The sequence below is a fragment of the Carcharodon carcharias genome, chromosome 14 (assembly GCF_017639515.1).
Source record: "Carcharodon carcharias isolate sCarCar2 chromosome 14, sCarCar2.pri, whole genome shotgun sequence".
NCBI classification, from domain to species: Eukaryota; Metazoa; Chordata; class Chondrichthyes; order Lamniformes; family Lamnidae; genus Carcharodon; species Carcharodon carcharias.
Window position 1 is genome coordinate 17,144,653 of NC_054480.1, and position 19,075 is coordinate 17,163,727.

Here is a 19,075-nt window from a genome sequence, read left to right on the forward strand (position 1 = left end):
GTTATTTCAATTGTGATTCCATGACCCAGCACAGCAAGAGGTGCAAAGAGTGCACCTCAGGAAACTCTGTTTTTCATGATGTGCATTAATCATGATGGATATAAAAGCACTGGAGAGAGTGCGAAAAAAAAAAACACATTTACAAGGGCAGAACTGAGAGGGCTATCAGGAAAGTGTGAACAGGCTGGGGCTCATTTCTCTAGAAAAGGAATCCTGAGGGGTGACCAGATAGAGGTAGACGGCTGTGTGGCTCAGTAGGTGCCACCTCTGCCTCTGGAGTCAGTAGCTCGGTGTTCAAGTCCCACTTCAGGAGTCTCTGACCACAGGAGGATTATTCATGTCGCGGTTCAATGGTTGATAATCAGCCTGCTAATCCTTCTGACACTTCCCCGCTATTCCCCAAAGAGGAAAAAGTGTGCGAAGGTACAAAACAAACAAAAACCTAATGGAGGTCTTTAAAATTACAAAAGGATTGATAGGCCAGACATAGAGACCATGCTTCCACGGTGGGGGGCGGGGTACAAAACTAGGGGCTAGTCACTAATAAATCCAATAAGGAATTCAGGAGAAATGTCTTTACTCACAATGGTTAGAATGTGGAACTCGCTACCATGAATGGTTGAAGCAAAGAACATAGGTGCCTCTAAAAGGAAGCTAGATAAGTATATGAGGGAGAAAGGAATACCGTAGAAGGTTATGCTGATATAGTCAGATGAAGAGGAGTGGATGGAGGTTTGTGTGGTGCATAAGCACTGGCTAGACCAGTTGGGCTGAAATGCCTGATTCTGCGCAGTAAATCTTTTCTAATTCCGAGCAATTACTTGTTGAAGTGCTTCAGCGGTGACACAGATTAAATGGGAACCTCAATGTCTATCATTTACAGGCCAGCAAGGCTATCATTAAATCAATTTAACAAATCATGTCGCACTAGCAATGCACAAAATAGTTCCAATAGAAATACTTATGGGGGTGAGCTTAGTCTTGAATATACCTAAAAAGTTACCTGTGGACAGGTTACTATGAAAAACACTGCAGGAGTTTCCAACTGGATCCTGCATGAGGGCACACCGGCAACTAGAGTCTCAGCCTTTATCTGTGTAACCTGCTGCGTAATACCAAGAAAGCCATGGAAAAATGCTTTCTGCGTTGGTCAAGCTAAATGAGACTTCACTTTCCAATTCTGTGAAAGAGAACCCAACTCCACCAATTATGGTGTCCATCTGGTCTGGAACTCTTACATCATGCCAAACACCTTTGTGGAGTAACAAGGATTAAAAAGCCATTTTCTCCATCATTGATGAAACAATAGCTAAATATGGGCTTGATAAACAAACCCCTGAATAACACAGCATTAAATAACTGAGGTTCAAGAGCTTATACTTACTGTAACCCATCCCCTGCACAAAGTACTTGAAGGCTTCGGTCAGCTTACCAGGCTAGGGCGTAAACACGGACAATCATTAATAAGCATACATATTTTTGCCAACACATTTTAAATAGGAGGTAAATTATGAACAAGGCACCATCATTGCATTAATGTACAATATGCTAGTACAGACACAATGGGCCAAGTGGCCTCCTTCTGTACCACATATTACTGTGATTCTATGTATTGGGGCTGAGAGTAAAGCATGGGCTCCCCTTGTCTTAACCAGGCATCTTGCGTGGGAAGGAAACAGCCCAAGTCGAGGCAAGGAGCACTGTCTAGAAAAATGGCAGGGAAAACGAGAGGCTATTAGTTTGATAAGGCAAGTGGGGCAAAGTCCCTTCTAAACGTGCGCAGCCTGTTCATTTCAGTGCATGATACCCAATGTTCCCTCGAAGCCGTGTGTTCATAGAACCAAAAGCTCTCACGCAAGCCGGACCATTTAAGTTACTGTGCATGTCTGACCGTGCCAAAAAATTTAAAGGGCCCATGCGCTTAAAATACATTTCCCATGCACTGCAAATATAAAGAAGTTACAGTGGTAGCACCATTATATTTTTTCTCGCAAAGTATCTTCAAGGGGTCTGGTACCGAGACCCCACGTGGTATCTTCCAGGTAGTGGTGCAACTGTGTGCATGCAGCTTACATTGGTGTGGGGGTTGGAGGAAGAGATGGATTTGTGCTTACGAATTTACACCCCAGCTATGCGACTGTATGAGGCAGTGCTCTGTGGCAAGCAGGCATCTCCTCACAGGGAAGGAGGAGTGTAAGGCGTGTTTGCCCTTCAGCATCTTGCTCACAGCCCTTAGCAGACAAGGATCTCTGATCAACTGCTAGGAACAAGATCTAAAGGTGGTCTTTACTGTGGGAGTCTCAATGGACAAAACTCTCTCTCCACATCCCACTCCAAATCAAACACAAACAAATGACTGATCAACATTTTGGGAGAGTTTTCAATAGAGAGAGTGAGACCTTACTTTGGTCCTACTAAAAAAGGAATTCAAATTCCCTAGTCTACATGAGCCCTGTTTGGCCACTTATTCCTGTACTGATTTGGTTTCTTTCTCCCTCTTTCAGGTCATCCTGCTTCACACACGATTCCTCATTGAGCTCTTCAGCCTCCCCCACTCTAGGGCCAATCGCCAAGATGTGCAGAACTCATCTGATACATAGCCCTTAAGAAGAACCCATTGTACATCACATTGAGCAAGATATAACTTAAGTACATTAGTCACATGGCTAATAAAACCTAATTATCAGTCTCGTGGATATAATATCAGTCATGTGGGTGAGGTATAACTGCATTCCATCAGTCACACAGGTGAGATTCAATTATGCCGCATTGCCAGTCAATGCGTCAGGAAAAACAAATGGGAAGAAAACAATTAAAAGAAAAACAAACAGACTTTTGAGAGGTGAAACATTGGTTTTAACACAGGATGGTACACATCAAGCTGCACTGACTCACGTTTAACACTTTTAAGTGTCTTACTCGCAAACATTGAAATGTAAGTGTTTAGGAGCAGTGCGAACAGCAGAAATGCTAGAAGACAAAAGCAATTTGCAGCTACAAAATAGATGTCCATCCCAAATGAGGCTGCAACGAGGAACATTCATTCCAGGCAATCAGAATCTGATTTCAACAAAGAGTATAGACCCATGCTCTCTCAGAAAAGGCCAGTACAGTATTAGCTTTACTTACCTGAACAACCTGTGGAAGCCCTCCACAATCTGCCATCTGCCAATGAAGTGGAAGAGAAGATACATTACTGTACAAGGAACAACCTAATTTTCGCCTTTCCAGATCAGAAGCAATACATGACAAGCTCTTGGACAGTGTGCGTCGGCTGTTACTATTAATTTACTATTACAGTCCACTTCCTTAAATGATTACGAATACTCCAGTTGTTTGGTAATTCAACAGGGGACAATCCTATCACAAGACTTAAAGAAATGTAAAGGAAGCACCCAGAGTCATAGGTAAACTGACAGGTTTCACCTATTCTGAGTATTAATCCGGGCAAGGCAAGCATTCAATCGACTATGCCACAGAGAAGTGCTTCCAAAACTGAGGTCAATGGGAAAACTCCCCAACGCCTGGAATCTTATCTGACATGAAGGAAGCTGGTTGTGGTTGTTGGAGGCCAATCACTGCAGGACATACTTGCAGGAATTCCTCAGGGAAACAAGCCTGCTCCAAATTCCCTCAGCTGGTTTCTCACTGACATTTCCCCCGTCATTAAATCAGGGTAGGGTTGTTCACCAAATTGAATTAAATGGTAGAATGCATTGAATATTGATCAACTAACAATGGACTTTACAAACGAAACCTATCGGTGTTCAATGGATATGTTACCATTACAGGGAAGATCCCTTTTAATTATCTTGATTCGTCCATATTTGCATAATGCTTTAAGACACCAAACATGGTAGAAAGCACTGCTGGTCTCGGGGACGGAAATCTCACCTTCAGCAATGTTGTGTTGGTTGGGTTTAGCCTAGAATTGCACTCCACCTAGAGTCAAATGGAAAAGCATGATAACATTAGCAACAGGCAAGCTGCAGTCATGTTAAGACACCACAATTACACATCATAAGGAAACACTGTACATCCTCCATAAGAGATATGCGCAGTCCATACAAGAGATGAACAGCACTTAAAATACCGCACCACTTGTTGGTGACTGGAATATTGACTCCTCCAAAGTTTGTACTGTACATCATAATAGATCCTTTGCTGAAGAGAATATGCAGCTTCCCTAGTTTCAAGTCAACATAATACCAGATGTGTCAGAAACACCACCTCATATTTTGGATTAGGCACGTTACAGCCTTCCAGCCTCAAAACTGACTTCAACTTTAGACCATAACCATTACTTCCATTTTTGTTGACAGCACATTGTGGTGGTGGTTCTACCATTCCCATTTACAGGGTCCCTGGACCCATCTTTTATTCTGTCCCATTACCACCTCATACCATTCACATAGATACTCCACCATATCGCACCTTAAAGCCCATGAGGTGCTGGGACTTGGATTTTCCTGTGGACAAATTCATTGGTTCTTTGCTCTCTCCAGCTGATTCTAAGGACCCTTAGCTGAGCCACATTTCAAAAGCTGTAACCCTCTTCTCATCAGCCTTATTGAGAGTCCAGCTCTCGCACCCAGACAGCGCCATGTCTCACACCAGGGGTTTTGCAAATTGCTTTTCGAAGTGCAGGCTGATGTTGGATGCCATCCATACATCACTCAGCTGACATATTCCTTTTCCTTTCTCCCCCCCCCCCAACCCACACCTGCCCAACGCCTTTCCCTTCCTCTGTATTTGCTAAGAAATTGTTACATCTCTAACTTCTTCCAGTTCAGATGAAAGGTCACCGAGCTGAAATGTTAACTCTGTTTCTCGATCCAAGGTGCTGTCTGACCTGTTGAATCCTCTCCAGCATTTTCAGTTCAGTTTTCCTCACAAATTAGGAAAGCGGCACCAAAATCAAGACAAGGTTAAGAACTCGTCAGCCGAAAATCAGGAAAGAAGAGGTCAGGTCGGAGAAGGACTGGGTGGATGAACATCAGAAGGTGAACAGAGGGAGGAAGGACAGAGGCAATGTTCAGAGAGAGATGCCTAAAGCCCACCCATACACCATGGCTAATTAATGACGGATGTTAGATTTCCAGCACCTACAGTATTTTGCTTTCAGATTGCCATTGGCCTGTGTGCTCTTTACACACGTATGCACAAGTTAAAGACAGAAGTGTCTAGCTGCACTTTGGCTCCATCCCCCCTCGCAAATATGTGTTCATCCTGCATTACTCACCAATCCCCTTATTCACACTATGCTAAGTGCCAGGATTTTACAGTGCAGAAAGAGGCCAAACTCCCAACAGGTTCATGTTGGTGTTTAATCTCAACACAAACCTCCTTCCACCTTACCCGATCTCCCCCTCCCCCCCACATCAACATTTCCTTCTATCCTTCTCCCCCACCCCACCCGCCCCGTACTTATCTAGCTTCCTCTTAAATCCGTCAATATTAGTCACCTCAACCACTTCATGTGGTAGCTAATTCCACATTCAAATTACTCACTGGTTAAAGATTTTTCTCCTGAATTCCTTTTTTGGATTTATTAGACAGTCACTATTTTAGATTGATGATCTCTTTTTGGGCTCCCACCCTAAGTGGAATCATTTTCTTTACATCTACCCTATCAAGTCCATTCAAAATTTTACAGAATACAAAATTCGTCAGGTCAATTCTTTGTTTTCTCCGGAGAAAAATGCCACAGCCTGTTCAGTCTTTCCTGATTGCTGTAACTTCTCAGTTCTGGTATCATGCTGGCAAATCTTTGTTTGCGCTTCCTCCAATGCTTCTATATCTAAGACGGAGACCAGAACCACGCTGTCAGGTGAAAAGAATAAGTGTGACCAAACTCCGAGCAACAACGATGCTGAAAGTTGCCTACCCTTCTTCTCAGCTATGGAACTGCTATGCAAATGAGTTTACTGTACACCAAACTTTAATTTAAAAAAGACACACACACGTGTATGGGGGAGCGAGACTTTACCAGAGTACCTCAATGTTCTGGGCTATCTGTAGAACTAGCACACAATGAGTTAAAATAGCTTTCTGCTGAGCATGGGTTTAAGCAGAAATATCTCAGCAGATCAAAGGCTGACCTGCTTGTCTATCAGGTCAGGAATCTGGTCATTTTATTGCTATAAACATGTGACAAGAGTTGGTAAGGGAACTATAACCATGAAGGTAAGAGGGCAGTATAACCATGGTAACAATGATTAGAGAAGTTTGAGAAGCGCTAAATGCATTTTGCTGGTTCCGTGTTATTACTCTGATGTCACTTTTATGTATCTTTGATGTATTGTGATTTAGTGAGAGCATGCATGGAATGTAGGGACCAAAGGTGAGTGCAAGAGTGCTGTGTAATCCACTATACTCACACTGGAATCGTGAAGTGTCATGTACCAGAGTACAAATATTGGTTTGTATAGTGTGGCGTCTCAATAAATTCCAAACCTTGCATTGTTACAACTGCATGTATTCTGATGTTTAAAGTAACAAAACGAATCAAAACAAAACAAGGCGGCAGTCCGACACACTCTCAGGCCCGCCAGTTTGCTGAAAAGGGAGGGAATGGCAAGAAGTAAACAGAAAGTTTCTTTTTATTGATGTCACAAATGTCAGATCCGACTGGCAAGAAATAATCAAATGAGCTGCTGATTCACCTACCACTGCCTCCACTGCAGGAGAGGTGTCACCAACAACCAGCAAAGAAGGGCACCTGAGAGAAAAGAAAGAAAGGTTCAGTCTCTCTCTGCTCACTCCATCCTAATGAGTGTGAATACAGTAGCTAACATAAAATTTCTCTCAGTTTGAACATTCAAAAATTAAATTGCGGGCCAGGAGGTTAGCATGAAACACAGGGAAAACAAAGAATCGCTGAGACTTCAATAAGGGCTATGGGAGTTTTCCAAAGTGGGTGTGAAGGGTCAAAGGGTACATTCTGATGGTAATTTGTAGGAATTCAATGCACTGGGGAAGGGGGAGCCAATGGAGGCTGGTGAGGACAGGGGTCCGAGAGAAGCAAGAATCAGGACAGGATAGGGCGCTGGCAGTCAAGCTCTGAATGAATTGAAGTTTTGTGGATAACAGAACTCAGGAGGCTGGCAGAGATCAGGCACTGGACAGCTCAGGCATTGAGACGACGAAGGTATGGTCGAGGGGCTCAGTGACTGGTGAGGGTGAGGGAGGGCAGAGGTGAGCAATGTTGAAGAGATGTGACAATCATGCAGAAAACAGGGAGAATTTAGCCTATAATCATGCGGGTTGGAAATCTGTCACACTGCTAAAGACTTGAATGCCAATAGAGTGTTATTACATAAACATTAACCAGCCACCCTTTGCAAATGGAAAACAATGGGTACACAGCTGTCATTGTGCACTGCAAACTGATCTATGGAGGTTCTTTCATAAGTGCGGCTGTTTATCAAGCTTGTGTGTCAGTCACCTTTGTTTCATATTATTTCAGATGCTCCAAAAGGGGTGGATTGAGAAATGTCACTAATGTTACAGATCTTGCTTTCCCCCGTTAACAATAGTAACTTGCACTCCTATAATGCCCTTAAAACATTGTGAAATGTCCCAAGACACCTCACAGTCAGTCAGACCACGCAGAGGGGATTCTGGAGCGTGAGGCCAAGGTAGCCGACTACCAAAAGTGGAGCAGGGGCTGGGGAAGGCAAGTGCTAGTGAAATCAGAATTAGAAGAACAGACTAACACTAGTTAATATGGTCAGAGGAGATGGCAGTGGTAGGAAGAGGCAAAACGTTTGAGAACGAGGAGAAGGATTTTGAATTCAATGCACTGGGGAAGGGGAAGCTAATGGAGGCTGGTGAGGACAGGGGTCCGAGAGAAGCGAGAATCAGGACAGGATAGGGTGCTGGCAGTCGAGCTTTGAATGAATTGAAGTTTTGTAGATAACAGAACTCAGGAGGCTGGCAGAGATCAGGCATTGGAGAGCTCAGGCATTGAGATGACGAAGGTATGGTCAAGGGGCTCGGTGGCTGGTGAGGGTGAAGGAGGGCAGAGGTGAGCAATGTTGCAGAGGTTGCTGATGAAAAAGTGCAATTCTAAATTTTACATTTAAGATGATGCAGCTATTCAGATGAACAGCATTTTCCTATAACTACCCTGGGTTATAATATTGACAAACTAACACGAGGCTCAGTTATGTTAGTTTACTTATTTATTAGTCACTTATTTATTAATTCATCAAAACTAAAATACAGAATTAAATCACAACGGTTCTTGGAATACACCCACTGCCGTACTGAACGGACAATCATGTTAGTCATTTCTTGGAGTTTCCTGATAGCTCAGTTGCATGGTGCTTAACCATACAGAGCAGGAATATTGCATATTCAACTTTTGGTCCAACAGATTTAATCTGGGACAGTGAGAGTATGGAACCCAAGCTTAGATGGGTGATGATGGAGGGAAACTATTAACCGAGGTTGTGAAGAATGATGCATGCTCCCATTCCAAATTAACTGGACTACTAGCACTCAGTGTCCAGACTAAATAACCATTTGGGTGAATCACTAGATGGCCCTAGACATGGAATCCCTGACTCTGAAGAGATAAGTGTAGAGGTTGCTCCGAGCTGCCTTTCAAACACAACACTACAGTTGCTATGTTCCTGTGGAGGTTGGCATCTCACATACAACTGGATAAAAGGGCTTCGAGATACAATTTCACTGCAGAAAAAAATTCCACAACTGAGTATGAACATTGAAGAAAGATAACATTTTTCAAGCTATAATCAGGCTTTCAGTGGATATTGTACTTCTGAGATTCCAGCATATAATTAACTGGAATAACTTAAAGCTTTTTGGTAATGGTAGTTGCTTTTTTCCCCCAAAAATTCATTCATGGGATGTGGGCATCATTGGCTAGGCCAGCATTTATTGCCCATCCCTAATTGCCCTTGAAAGGGTGGTGGTGAGCTGCCTTAAGATCACATGATCTGTGTAAACCAACGTGTTAGCGGCACGGGGCTACCTCCACAGGCAGTGTAGAGATAGAGATGGAGTTGAAAGTACACATGTAGTTGCTGCTGGCTGTATTGTAAATAAACCTCATGTTTCCACTGGAAAGTTGTCTGCAGATCAACTCTGTTACAAATAGGTGAGAAGGCCACATTACAACGGAGGGGAATTTCCAGGTGGTTGTGGCGTTCCTATGTGTCTGCTGCCCTTGTCTGCTGTTACTAAACTTCTTACAGCCAGTTGGTAAAGCAGGGGACCAGAGGTCAATCTTTACTCAGTTTAGATCACAAAGTGCGACATTAAAAATATATAACCCCTAACTCTACCACTTACGATCAGTGTCAATAAGTGTCCCTTTATACGTGCATAATGAGCATCCTCCACACACCTGTACACACTTAACTTTAATTTGTACAATTAAAAGTTACTCACTGCAGAGTTTTATCAGTCACTTCATTGACACCAAGAGCAGGTCGTTCAATCTCCAGATCTCTACGGCTGTAATGGGATAAAGAAGGGTGCACGTAAGTTATTACACACTCAACTCCAATTAAACACAAAGTCTTGCACTTTAAGTCACAAACCCTACTTCCTGTTGTCACAATTTTTGGTCATGCTATGTGTTGAATTTTACCATTGTAAACTGCTATGTCAACACTTCCCCATTTACTTTTGCCACCTCCCACGTCACAATATAGCCGCAGGTTCTAAGTCCCTCTGCGGAGCAAGTTTCTCAAGTCCCTCTATCAACTCCATCACTACGCTGTAAACAAAATAAAAACAAGTGACCGAGGACTATGCCTCAGATCATTTAGTAGAACAGGCAAGAAAGTCATCATTAATCAGGGGGTGGGGGTTGGTGCCTCCCTTCACCATCAGCCCTTGGGTGTTTTCAGCCAGCATTTCACTCTCCTAGGGGGTCACAGGTCAGGGAAAAGCCCAGGGAAAGGACTAGCATCCACAGCACTGTCATTTCCTCTGTGAAAATGTCACCGGCTGAGGCAGAACACGCCCCAGTCCAAGACCTGAGGACCAGCGACCTCTTCGTTGATCATAGACCCGGAGCCAGGAAGCAGTTTGGCTACAGCCTGGCCAGAGGAGCCAGCTGCTCCTTGACCCAGAGTCTCTACCTTTCACCTTCCCCTTCCATCGAATCCTGCAGCCACTTGGCTGCAAAGAGCCAATAGATAAAGTAAATTAGGTGGGAAAGCACTTTTCCACATTGTTTCTCTCCGCCCCAAAATGGTCCATCCCTTTACCCTGACCACCCCCACCACCCAGTCTCTCCATCTAGACTCCCACCCCACTCTTCCACCATCACTCTCCCCGACCCCCCCCTCCCCACCGTGATTCACCCAACGCAGTTACCTGGTCCTGGACTCCGGGACTTAGAAACCTGGAGACCACTTGCAGACTGAACACTGGAGTTGCCAGGACTAGAGTCAGATTGGCTGGCAACCCTCGGAGGTGGGACATCTGCCTGGGAGCGATGGCCAAAAGTCCCATCTCCAGCCAATTAAGGGGATGCATTTCCCATTGACTGCTAGGGTGGAGGGGCAAGAAACTCTGCTACTGGCAAAATCCTGCTCCAGGTTATAAATCTTTAACATATCGTTATGGAACGTACCTCAAGTAGATGGTTCAGGAAGCACGTTACACGAGAGGTTATTTTTAATTTATTGTTTAGGGCTGAGAGGCTCTCAGTCACTGAGCATGTGCACAGCAGTAATAATTAAGTGCATGGGTTTTCACACAGCTTAGAGGGAACGTCACTCAGGCTATACAATTTGGAATAGGTGGTATTTTTCTGAGCCCATGAAGCAGTAGTGGGTGGGGTGGGGTGGGGTGGAGGGGAGGCTAAAGAGTGGCAGGGGACCAATATTTGATAGAAGTCTCCGACAATCCATGTAAAACACCCCTATGAAATACATCAGGCTCCTCTCGACTCTGTAGATCAAGAATTCTTGCAAGTGCACTCTCTGTAAACCTGTCCACCCCAAACAGCTGACCGTGCATCTATCCTGAGACAAAAACATTTTCTGCTTACTAAATTAAGAATTCAAGGGCGATACAGAAAAACAATTCTACCCTCTCACTCTTCCAAAAGGGAGCCACGCTTGCAGGTTGAACAGGCCAGAAAACATTCATTCTCCATTTCCTTGGGACTTAGCTGCCTCAACAGGAGCGCGAGTTTGAGAACCAGCCCTACAGGTGTAAAACCACAATCTACACAATGATCTGTTCTGGTATTAATTGAAACAGTCATTCGAAATGCAGGTTCAATTCTATTACTATCTTGATTTTTGCTCAGAACCCTCCAAATCGGTTCCTTTACCTCACTGAATGAATGATTATACGGTTACTGAAGTTACATACAGTCCAATTTTCTGCTGCTTGCAAAGTCCTGACTGCCCCTCCCACCTCAGCACTCTGCACCTTGGTAAAGTAACACTGCATCACAGAGGGACTGGTCTGAGCATTGTGTCCTCTTGCTGTAAGGATTCATCTTTCCCACCCCTACCAAACGATGCTCAAGTAGAAACAGAGTTTTGCTTTTGTACCATCTGCACGAACAAGAGGCCACACATGGGCTTCGTTTAATTTGCCAATCTTCCACCCTCCTTTCTTCAGGAAGAGGCCTCCCTGCCAGGGTATGGGCACCCTGCACCTTACTCAGGTGGGCACTGCTCACACACGGCACATGGCAACGAGCGTCCGGGGGCTTTTCGAGCATGCGAGGCGTCATGGGCAGATGCTGAAATGCACGCTCACCTTAGCATCCAAAAGTAGAACCTTACAGCCAGGGCTGCAGGATGAGCAACCAGGGTCAGAAACCCCAATCCCTGGTAACCTAAGGGCACTATCCGCATAGCTATCAGCACAGAATTTGAGCCTGAGCCCCGGATCTGGCTGATCAATTCTCTGAATAATCTTATTGTGGCATTAGGAAAGGTGGAATTTAATCCTTTAAACTCACTGCCCTTTTGGCAAGGAATGGGTTATTGGGTAAGGCGAGGGTTAATATTGACAACTGCTATCTATTGCACAGGGTGAGCCAAGCGTGAATATTTTCATGTATTTTTTAAAACCAATAGTGCCGCTCCAGGGCTACTAGTTTTCCAAGACCAGAATATCCCTCTCTAAAGCCATCTCTACCTGTTGTACGAGTCGACGAAGAGATGAAGGTTTTCCTGGTTGATGTCCTGGGAGATGTGAAGTCGGTAGGTCTGGATCAGCTCCAAGTTGGTTTCCAGCTCCTCCTATAGTGGCAACAGTTTAGGGAGGAGGAGAAAACGCAGAAAGTTGGTTAACCTTAGGAAAATGAAACTGTGCCCATCAATGACCAACAAGATAGTACTGAGCACAGTCCACTTCCCTGCACAAAACTGCTGGGCTCTTGGCCAACATTTAACCCTCACGCAACATCAATAAACAGATGACCACATTGCCCATTGTGGGAGCTTGGTATGTGCAGACTGGCTAGCAGGTTAACTGATGGATGTGGTACTGCAATTAATTAATTATAGCATGAGCAAGTCATAGCAATTATAGCAAGTTATCTTTCACCCATCCCACACACACCCTAATTGCCAATACCATGCATGCGCACTGTTATTATCACCCCCATTAGCCATCCCCATGATTTACATTGAACAGCTTGACCATTCAAACAAAAACAAAATACTGCAAATCAAACAGTAAAGGAAAATGCTGGGGACATTTAGCAGGCCAGCAGCAGCTCTGACGAAGCAGATAAATGTTTCAGATCGATGGCCCTTCGTCACAATCAATCATTCTAATGAAAGGTCACAGACTTGAGGCATTAATTTTGTTTCTCTCTCCACAGACGCTGCCTGATCGGCTGAAGCATTTTGTGGTTTTATTTAAAGGTCTTCATTCAGTGAATTGTTCACAAAGCAGGCTGCTTAAATTAAAAGAAAACAAGAGTAACAACAATAGGTAGGTAGGTCTGCTGATCACTTGGCTCTCCTCCTGGGAGAGGTCTGTTCAACTGGGTTTGGCCAGTATTCTCATCAGAAACCTGGTCTTTCACACCCCATCTGAAATTATTCCCTCTTTAAGAGCAAAAAAATTTGCATAGCCAACACAATGACAAGGCCATTTCCAGATTTTAATAGGCTGGTTTATAGGTCCCGAGGTGCAAAGACCAAATTATCAGTTCTCATGTATGCAATCTAGCCTCGTTTTTGAAATCGGAGACAAAGATTGAGCTATAATTTCAAGCTCAGGCATTTCGTCTGCTTGCGTCATTGGAGTTTTTAATAGGTTTACTGTTAATTGCTTAAAGTGCCTCTGGGTGATGTGTCGCTTAACAACAATGTTATCTGTTTAAAATCATAACTTTTATTGTCCATCACCAAATGCCCTTCCCTAAAGGACATTAGCGAGCCAATAGGATTTTTACAACAACCGATGACAGTTTCATGGTCATCATTATTTACACTGCCGGCTGAACACTGCCAGCTGAATTTTACTGGGGTGGGACAAAGGAGGGATTGACAAAGATGTCATGAACTAAAGGGCAAAGGGAGTGTTAATGGTAAAAGCAAAATACTGCGGGTGCTGGAAATCTAAAACAAAAACAAAAATACCTGGAAAAACTCAGCAGGCCTGACAGCATCTGCAAAGAGGAATACAGCCAACGCTTCGAGTCCAAGTGACTCTTCATCAGTGTTAATGGTAGTGGTTACACTACTGGTACACTAACAGCTCCATCTGCCCCACCCCCCAACCCCCCGCTTAAACAGTATAAATTTCATTACATTTCCATTTCTCTTCAGCTCTGAAGTCATGTGGACTCGAAACGTTAACTCTGTTTCTCTCTCCACAGATGCTGCCAGACCTGCTGAGTTTTTCTAGCATTTTCTGTTTTTGTTTAATATCCAGGTCAGTTAGCTTGTTAACAAGCTCAATTGCTCGTTAATGATCGTTTTTCCAAAAGGCAGGCAGGCTGATTGGCTACCAATTTCAGCGCCCTCCCACCCGCCGTATCAAGGGGACCAGGTCAGGGGTGGGTGGGAAGGCAGTGGGCTAGCCACCTGTCACATTTTACATGCGCCCTTCTGCCAAAAGCTAGCCTGGGGGTGCAGGGGTGGGGGAAGTAAAATCCATTCCTCGTTTTCAATTTCAGATTTATTAACTGAATTTAAATTCTACCAGCTGCAATGGTGGGATATGAGCCTCCAGAGCATTCAGCTGGGCCTCTAGATTGCTAGCCCAGTGACATTCCCCACTACACCACTGTCTCTAAATCTCCGACATCGCTCGGTTCTGACGAAAAGTCATCGACCGGAAACACTCAGCTTCTCTTTCCACAGATGCAGCCTGAGCTGTGGAGTGTCTTCACTTCGGTTTTCCAGCATCCTAGGGTGTGACGAGGGTGGGTGCGTGTCCTCTCCACTGGAGTCTGTGCCCTACCTACCAAAGTAACCTTGGCTGATTTAATGTAACAATCGCAGCAAAATCTGGCTGAAGCAAGTGCTTCGCCAGAGGGGTTTAGCTACTCATCATTAAGTTGACTCCAGCTCAGGGGACCCAGTTTACTGCCATTGTGCCACCTCCATTTCTCTCAGCAGAAAATTGTCACATCTTTCTCCCAAGTTCAGCAAGAAGCAGATAAAATTGTTGCAAGTTTCATTCTGTGCTTCAGGAGCAGAAATCAGCGAGAGGCACAGGAAATGAAAACCCCAGGCTGGTTCTCTGTCAACCCCGTCACTGCCATTAACCAGGAGCAGACAATACTCCATAGCCCACCCCCACTAACTCTACTGGAGGCAGTTTCCCAGTGTGACTCATACCCATTCAGGAACTGTACTGAAACTAACTTAAATCATTTAAACTCATAAAAGCTAAACCTTTATGAATCACCGGTTAGGCCTGAACCGGAATACTTTGTCCAATTCTGAGCTCCATGCTTTGGGGAGGATGGGATTTAGCAGGCTGCTGCCAGGGTTGAGGGAGACTGAAGAAGCTGGGATTGTTCTCCGCAGGGAAGGTTAAGGGAAGGGGTGTTCAAAGTTATGAAATGTTTTTAATAGACTAAATAGGGTCAGTAACCGGAATCATAGAATGCTCATAGTATAGCAGGAGGCCCTTCAGCCTGTCATATCTGTGCTAGCTCTCTGCAAGAGCAAAATCAACTTGCCCCACTCCCCAGACCAGGGTGAAACATAGCACAGGAGGAGGCCATTCAGCCCATTCTGCTCTTTGAAAGTGTGTTAGTGTGTCTTTATTTGAGACATTTCTGGACAACCCCTCTCAGAAGTCAAATGGGTGGCAATCTTCTTCCTCACAATTTCGACAGCTAGCAATAGTTCAGCTTTGGAGGAGGAGGAGAAAACAAAATAAAGCCGGACTTTGCCTCCCTTAGCGTGCCGAAAATTTACAGTATAAAAAGTGGCCATTCAGCCCGTTGTCTCTGTGCTGACTGAAGAGGAGCCATCCAGCCTAATCTCACCTCCCAACTCTTGGTCCGTAGCCTTGTAACCAGGTGCTTTTTAAAATGCAATAAGGGTTTTTGCCTCTACCAGCCTTTCAGGCAATGAGTTCCAGATCCCATCACCCTCTGGGTGAAAAAAAAAACACTCCTCAAATCCTTCTACCAATTACTTTAAATCTACTCCCCCTGGTTATTGACTTGTCTGCTAAGGGAAATAGATCCTTTCTAACCACTCATCCAGCCCTTTCAATTTTATACACCTCAATTAAACTCCCCTTAGCATCCTGTACTTCAAAAAGACCAATCCCAGCCTATCCAATATTTCCTCATAGCCAAAATGCTCCATTCCTGTCAACATGCTTGTAAATCTCCTCTCTACCTGTCTAGGGTGATCAGATCATTCCTTCAAAGCAGTGACCAGAATTGCACAAGTACTCTAGCTGCGGTCTAACTAGTGTTTTAGAGAGTTTTAGCATAACCTCCCTGATCTGGTACCCTTGCTTCAGATAGCTTTCCTCCCTGAGGCAGCTCCCCTCGTTTCCATGGCTCAAAGTACTTCGCTGCTAGTGGCGAGAGAGCCGAGATTAAATTAATGCACTTGGATACCATGTCTTCCACTGCCAACTGTACAAGTACCCCAATTATCTCCAAAAGCCTCGCTGTAACATGTGAGCTATTTATATCTGCAATATACTATGGAAAAAGCTGCAGCCAATGTTCACAATTCCATAATGAGCAATAAGGAGGTAAGAGAAAAGGGCAAATCGGATTGTAGCAGTAATCCTAATTAAAACATCGAGTAAACAGCTTAAACTTACACAACGATAATAACTAACGGTAACACCTTTAACATGCTAAAATATCCCAAGGCCCTTCACAGCAGCATTATAAAACAAAACTTGACAGCAACCCGCATAAGGCGATATTAAGTCTGATGGCCAAAGTTTGATCAAAGAGGTAGGTTTTAAAGAAGCATCTAAAAAAGGAGGAGAAAGAGGAAGAGAGGTGGGGAGGTTGAGGCAGAAACTGCAGGCACGGCCTCCAATGGTGCAGCCATTAAAATTAGGGATGCTCCAGGGGCCAGAATTTGAGGAGTGCAGATATCTCCGAGGGTCGTGGGACTCGAGGAAATTACAGGGCAAGGCCACAAGAGGGATTTGAAAAGAAGGGTGAGAATATTAGAGCCAAGATGTTGCTCAACGCTTAGCCAATGTAAGTCAGTGGGCTCAGGGGTGATGGGTGAACTGGATTTGGCGTGAGCAAGGACATTTGAGCAGAGTTTTGGATGAACTCAAGGTTACGGAGGGTAGAATGTGGAAGGCTGCCAGGGGTATAGTTAAGTCTACAGGTAACAAAGGCATGAACGAGGATTACAGCAACAGACAAGCTGAAACATGGGGTGGGGGGTGGGGAGTCGGGCATGAATGATATGGAGGTGAAAACAGGCAGTTTTCATTATAGCAAAGATGTGTGGTTGGAAGTTCATCCTGGGGTCAAATATGGCATCAAAGTTGCAAACAGTTTAGTTTAATCTAAGACAGTTGCTAGGAGAGAGGGGGAGTTGGTAGCTAGAGAACTGAATTTGCGGTGGGAACTCAAACAATAGCTTCAGTTTTGGCAACGTTTCATCAGACAAAATATCTGCTCATCCAGTACTGGATGTCGCACAATCAGTCTGACAATGTAAAGCCAGTGGAGGGGTTAAGAGAGGTGTTGGTGAGAGAGAGCTGGTTGTCGTCAGTGTCCATGTGGAAATTAACGCTGCATTTTTGAGACATCATGTAGATAAGAAATAGGAACAGCCCAAGGATCCTTGGGGGGCCCCAGTGGTAGTGGCGCAGGAGCAGGAAGAGATTCCCTGGCTATGACTGGATTGATAAGAATGGAATCAGGCGAGTGCAGTCCCACCCAACTGGACAACAATGGAGAAGCATTGGAGAAAGATGGTCCATACACCTGCAGACAGGCCAAGAAGAATAATTACCTTAGGCACAGTCATTTGTGACTTTGATAAGAGCCATTTCAGTGGCAGAGGCAGAAGCCTGACTACAGGTATTCAAATATGGAGTTCCAGAAAAGATGAGCACACATTTGGAAGGTGACAACATGTCAAGAGCTTTGAAGAGAAAAAAGAGGTTGGAAATGGGGCTGCGTTTGCAAGAAAGAAAGGGTCAAGGGTTGTTTTTTTGAGGAGAAGGGTGGGTGGGTGGATGGATGACAGCAGATTTGAAGGAGAGGGGGGCAGTATTTGAGGAGAGAATTGTTAATAATATCAGCTATCATGGGGTTCATGAAGGGAAGTTGGATGGTCAGCAGTCTAGTGGAAATTCAGTTGAGGGAGCAGGAGATGGGTCTCATGGACAAGATGCCAATTAGTACAGTGTGCAAACAGCTTCAACTCACACTGCTGAAATGATGAGCCAGCACAATGTCATCCAGGTTGGTTGTCCATCCGGAAAGCTGAAAGAGAACAAGAGGCTGATTATTCCCTCAACAACAGAAGTACTGCACCACCGAAAACCAGGAGGCACCAGCACCAGGGCACTTAATCATCAAATACAGAATATCCCAATATTTTTTATCCCTATTTTTCCCATTATTTTCTGAAATCACCACTTTATATCAGGTGCTATCACTGCTTGTTTGTCCCTACAACCACACCACCCCCCTCCACTTCTCTCCCCCAACCTCCAACCACTCCCCACCACCACCCCCCCCCCTCCCCCCCTCCCCCCACCTTAAATCAGCTTATATTTCACCCCTTCCTTGGATTCACCTAGTTCTGTTGAAGAGTCATGAGGACTCGAAACGTCAACTCTTTTCTTCGCCGCCAATGCTGCCAGACCTGCTGAGTTTTTCCAGGTAATTCTATTTTTACTTTATATCAGGTAATAGTTCACAGGTATTAATTGCCCTCTGATACCTCAATCAAGAGCATGTCTAATACTGAGTATACACAGTCAGTCAGTCATTGATGACAGACTATTCAACTCAAATAAATGCATCTTAACCAAGCCCAATGCAATCCTTATGTGATATCCCCAAAACGACAGCTATCTGGAGTAAACTAAACAAACGGGAGGCAATCAATAGCCGGACTGTATGTAGCCAGTAATGAATATGCAGCTTAATTGATAGAGCTACCCAATTGGTCTCACTGCCACTGCTCCTTCCCCATGGCCGTGTAAATGTCATTCTTTCAAGTGCTCTGGGTTAAAACGCTCAGTCCCATGCTACAACCTGAATCCCTCCTGCCATCCCATGTCAGACTGAGCTGTGCCCCTCTCACCCCAGTGATTAGCCACCACCCTGCAAACTACACTCTTAAACAACATGCCAATACTCATCGCGATGGCTCATGAATTGAAGTTACTGGAAGGCAATCAGTGTCGGGGGAATCATACCCCAGCAAGGACTTAGATTGTGAATCTCTTCAGGAAAGGAAGGGAAATATTGGCAAGTAATGGCTCCACAGAGCAAATCATTTAAAGGTACAGTCCTGCGTACTTTTGATGCAGCCCAGTCCATCCAGCCTTTAGCACATGGGTCAATGTTGATAAGGACAAGTCCCTCCACGAAATTTTGATGATTCAGCTGCACAAAACAAAACAGGCGGAAGTTAGAGAT

The 19,075-nt window shown here is 44.6% G+C and overlaps 1 protein-coding gene across 3 annotated transcripts in view; it reads right to left on the reverse strand.

Annotated features, from left to right (window-relative positions):
* LOC121287003 (protein NDRG3-like) overlaps nucleotides 1-19,075 on the reverse strand; it is a 95,132-nt gene that overhangs the window by 13,483 nt on the left and 62,574 nt on the right. For all 3 annotated transcript variants that reach the window (XM_041204417.1, XM_041204418.1, XM_041204419.1), the window contains exons 8-15: nucleotides 18,956-19,042; nucleotides 17,852-17,908; nucleotides 12,145-12,248; nucleotides 9,421-9,486; nucleotides 6,670-6,721; nucleotides 3,895-3,942; nucleotides 3,130-3,165; nucleotides 1,385-1,436 (exon numbers count right to left, since the gene is read on the reverse strand). In XM_041204417.1, coding sequence (XP_041060351.1) covers nucleotides 1,385-1,436; nucleotides 3,130-3,165; nucleotides 3,895-3,942; nucleotides 6,670-6,721; nucleotides 9,421-9,486; nucleotides 12,145-12,248; nucleotides 17,852-17,908; nucleotides 18,956-19,042 — 502 coding nt within the window. The remainder of the gene's footprint in view (nucleotides 1-1,384; nucleotides 1,437-3,129; nucleotides 3,166-3,894; nucleotides 3,943-6,669; nucleotides 6,722-9,420; nucleotides 9,487-12,144; nucleotides 12,249-17,851; nucleotides 17,909-18,955; nucleotides 19,043-19,075) is intronic.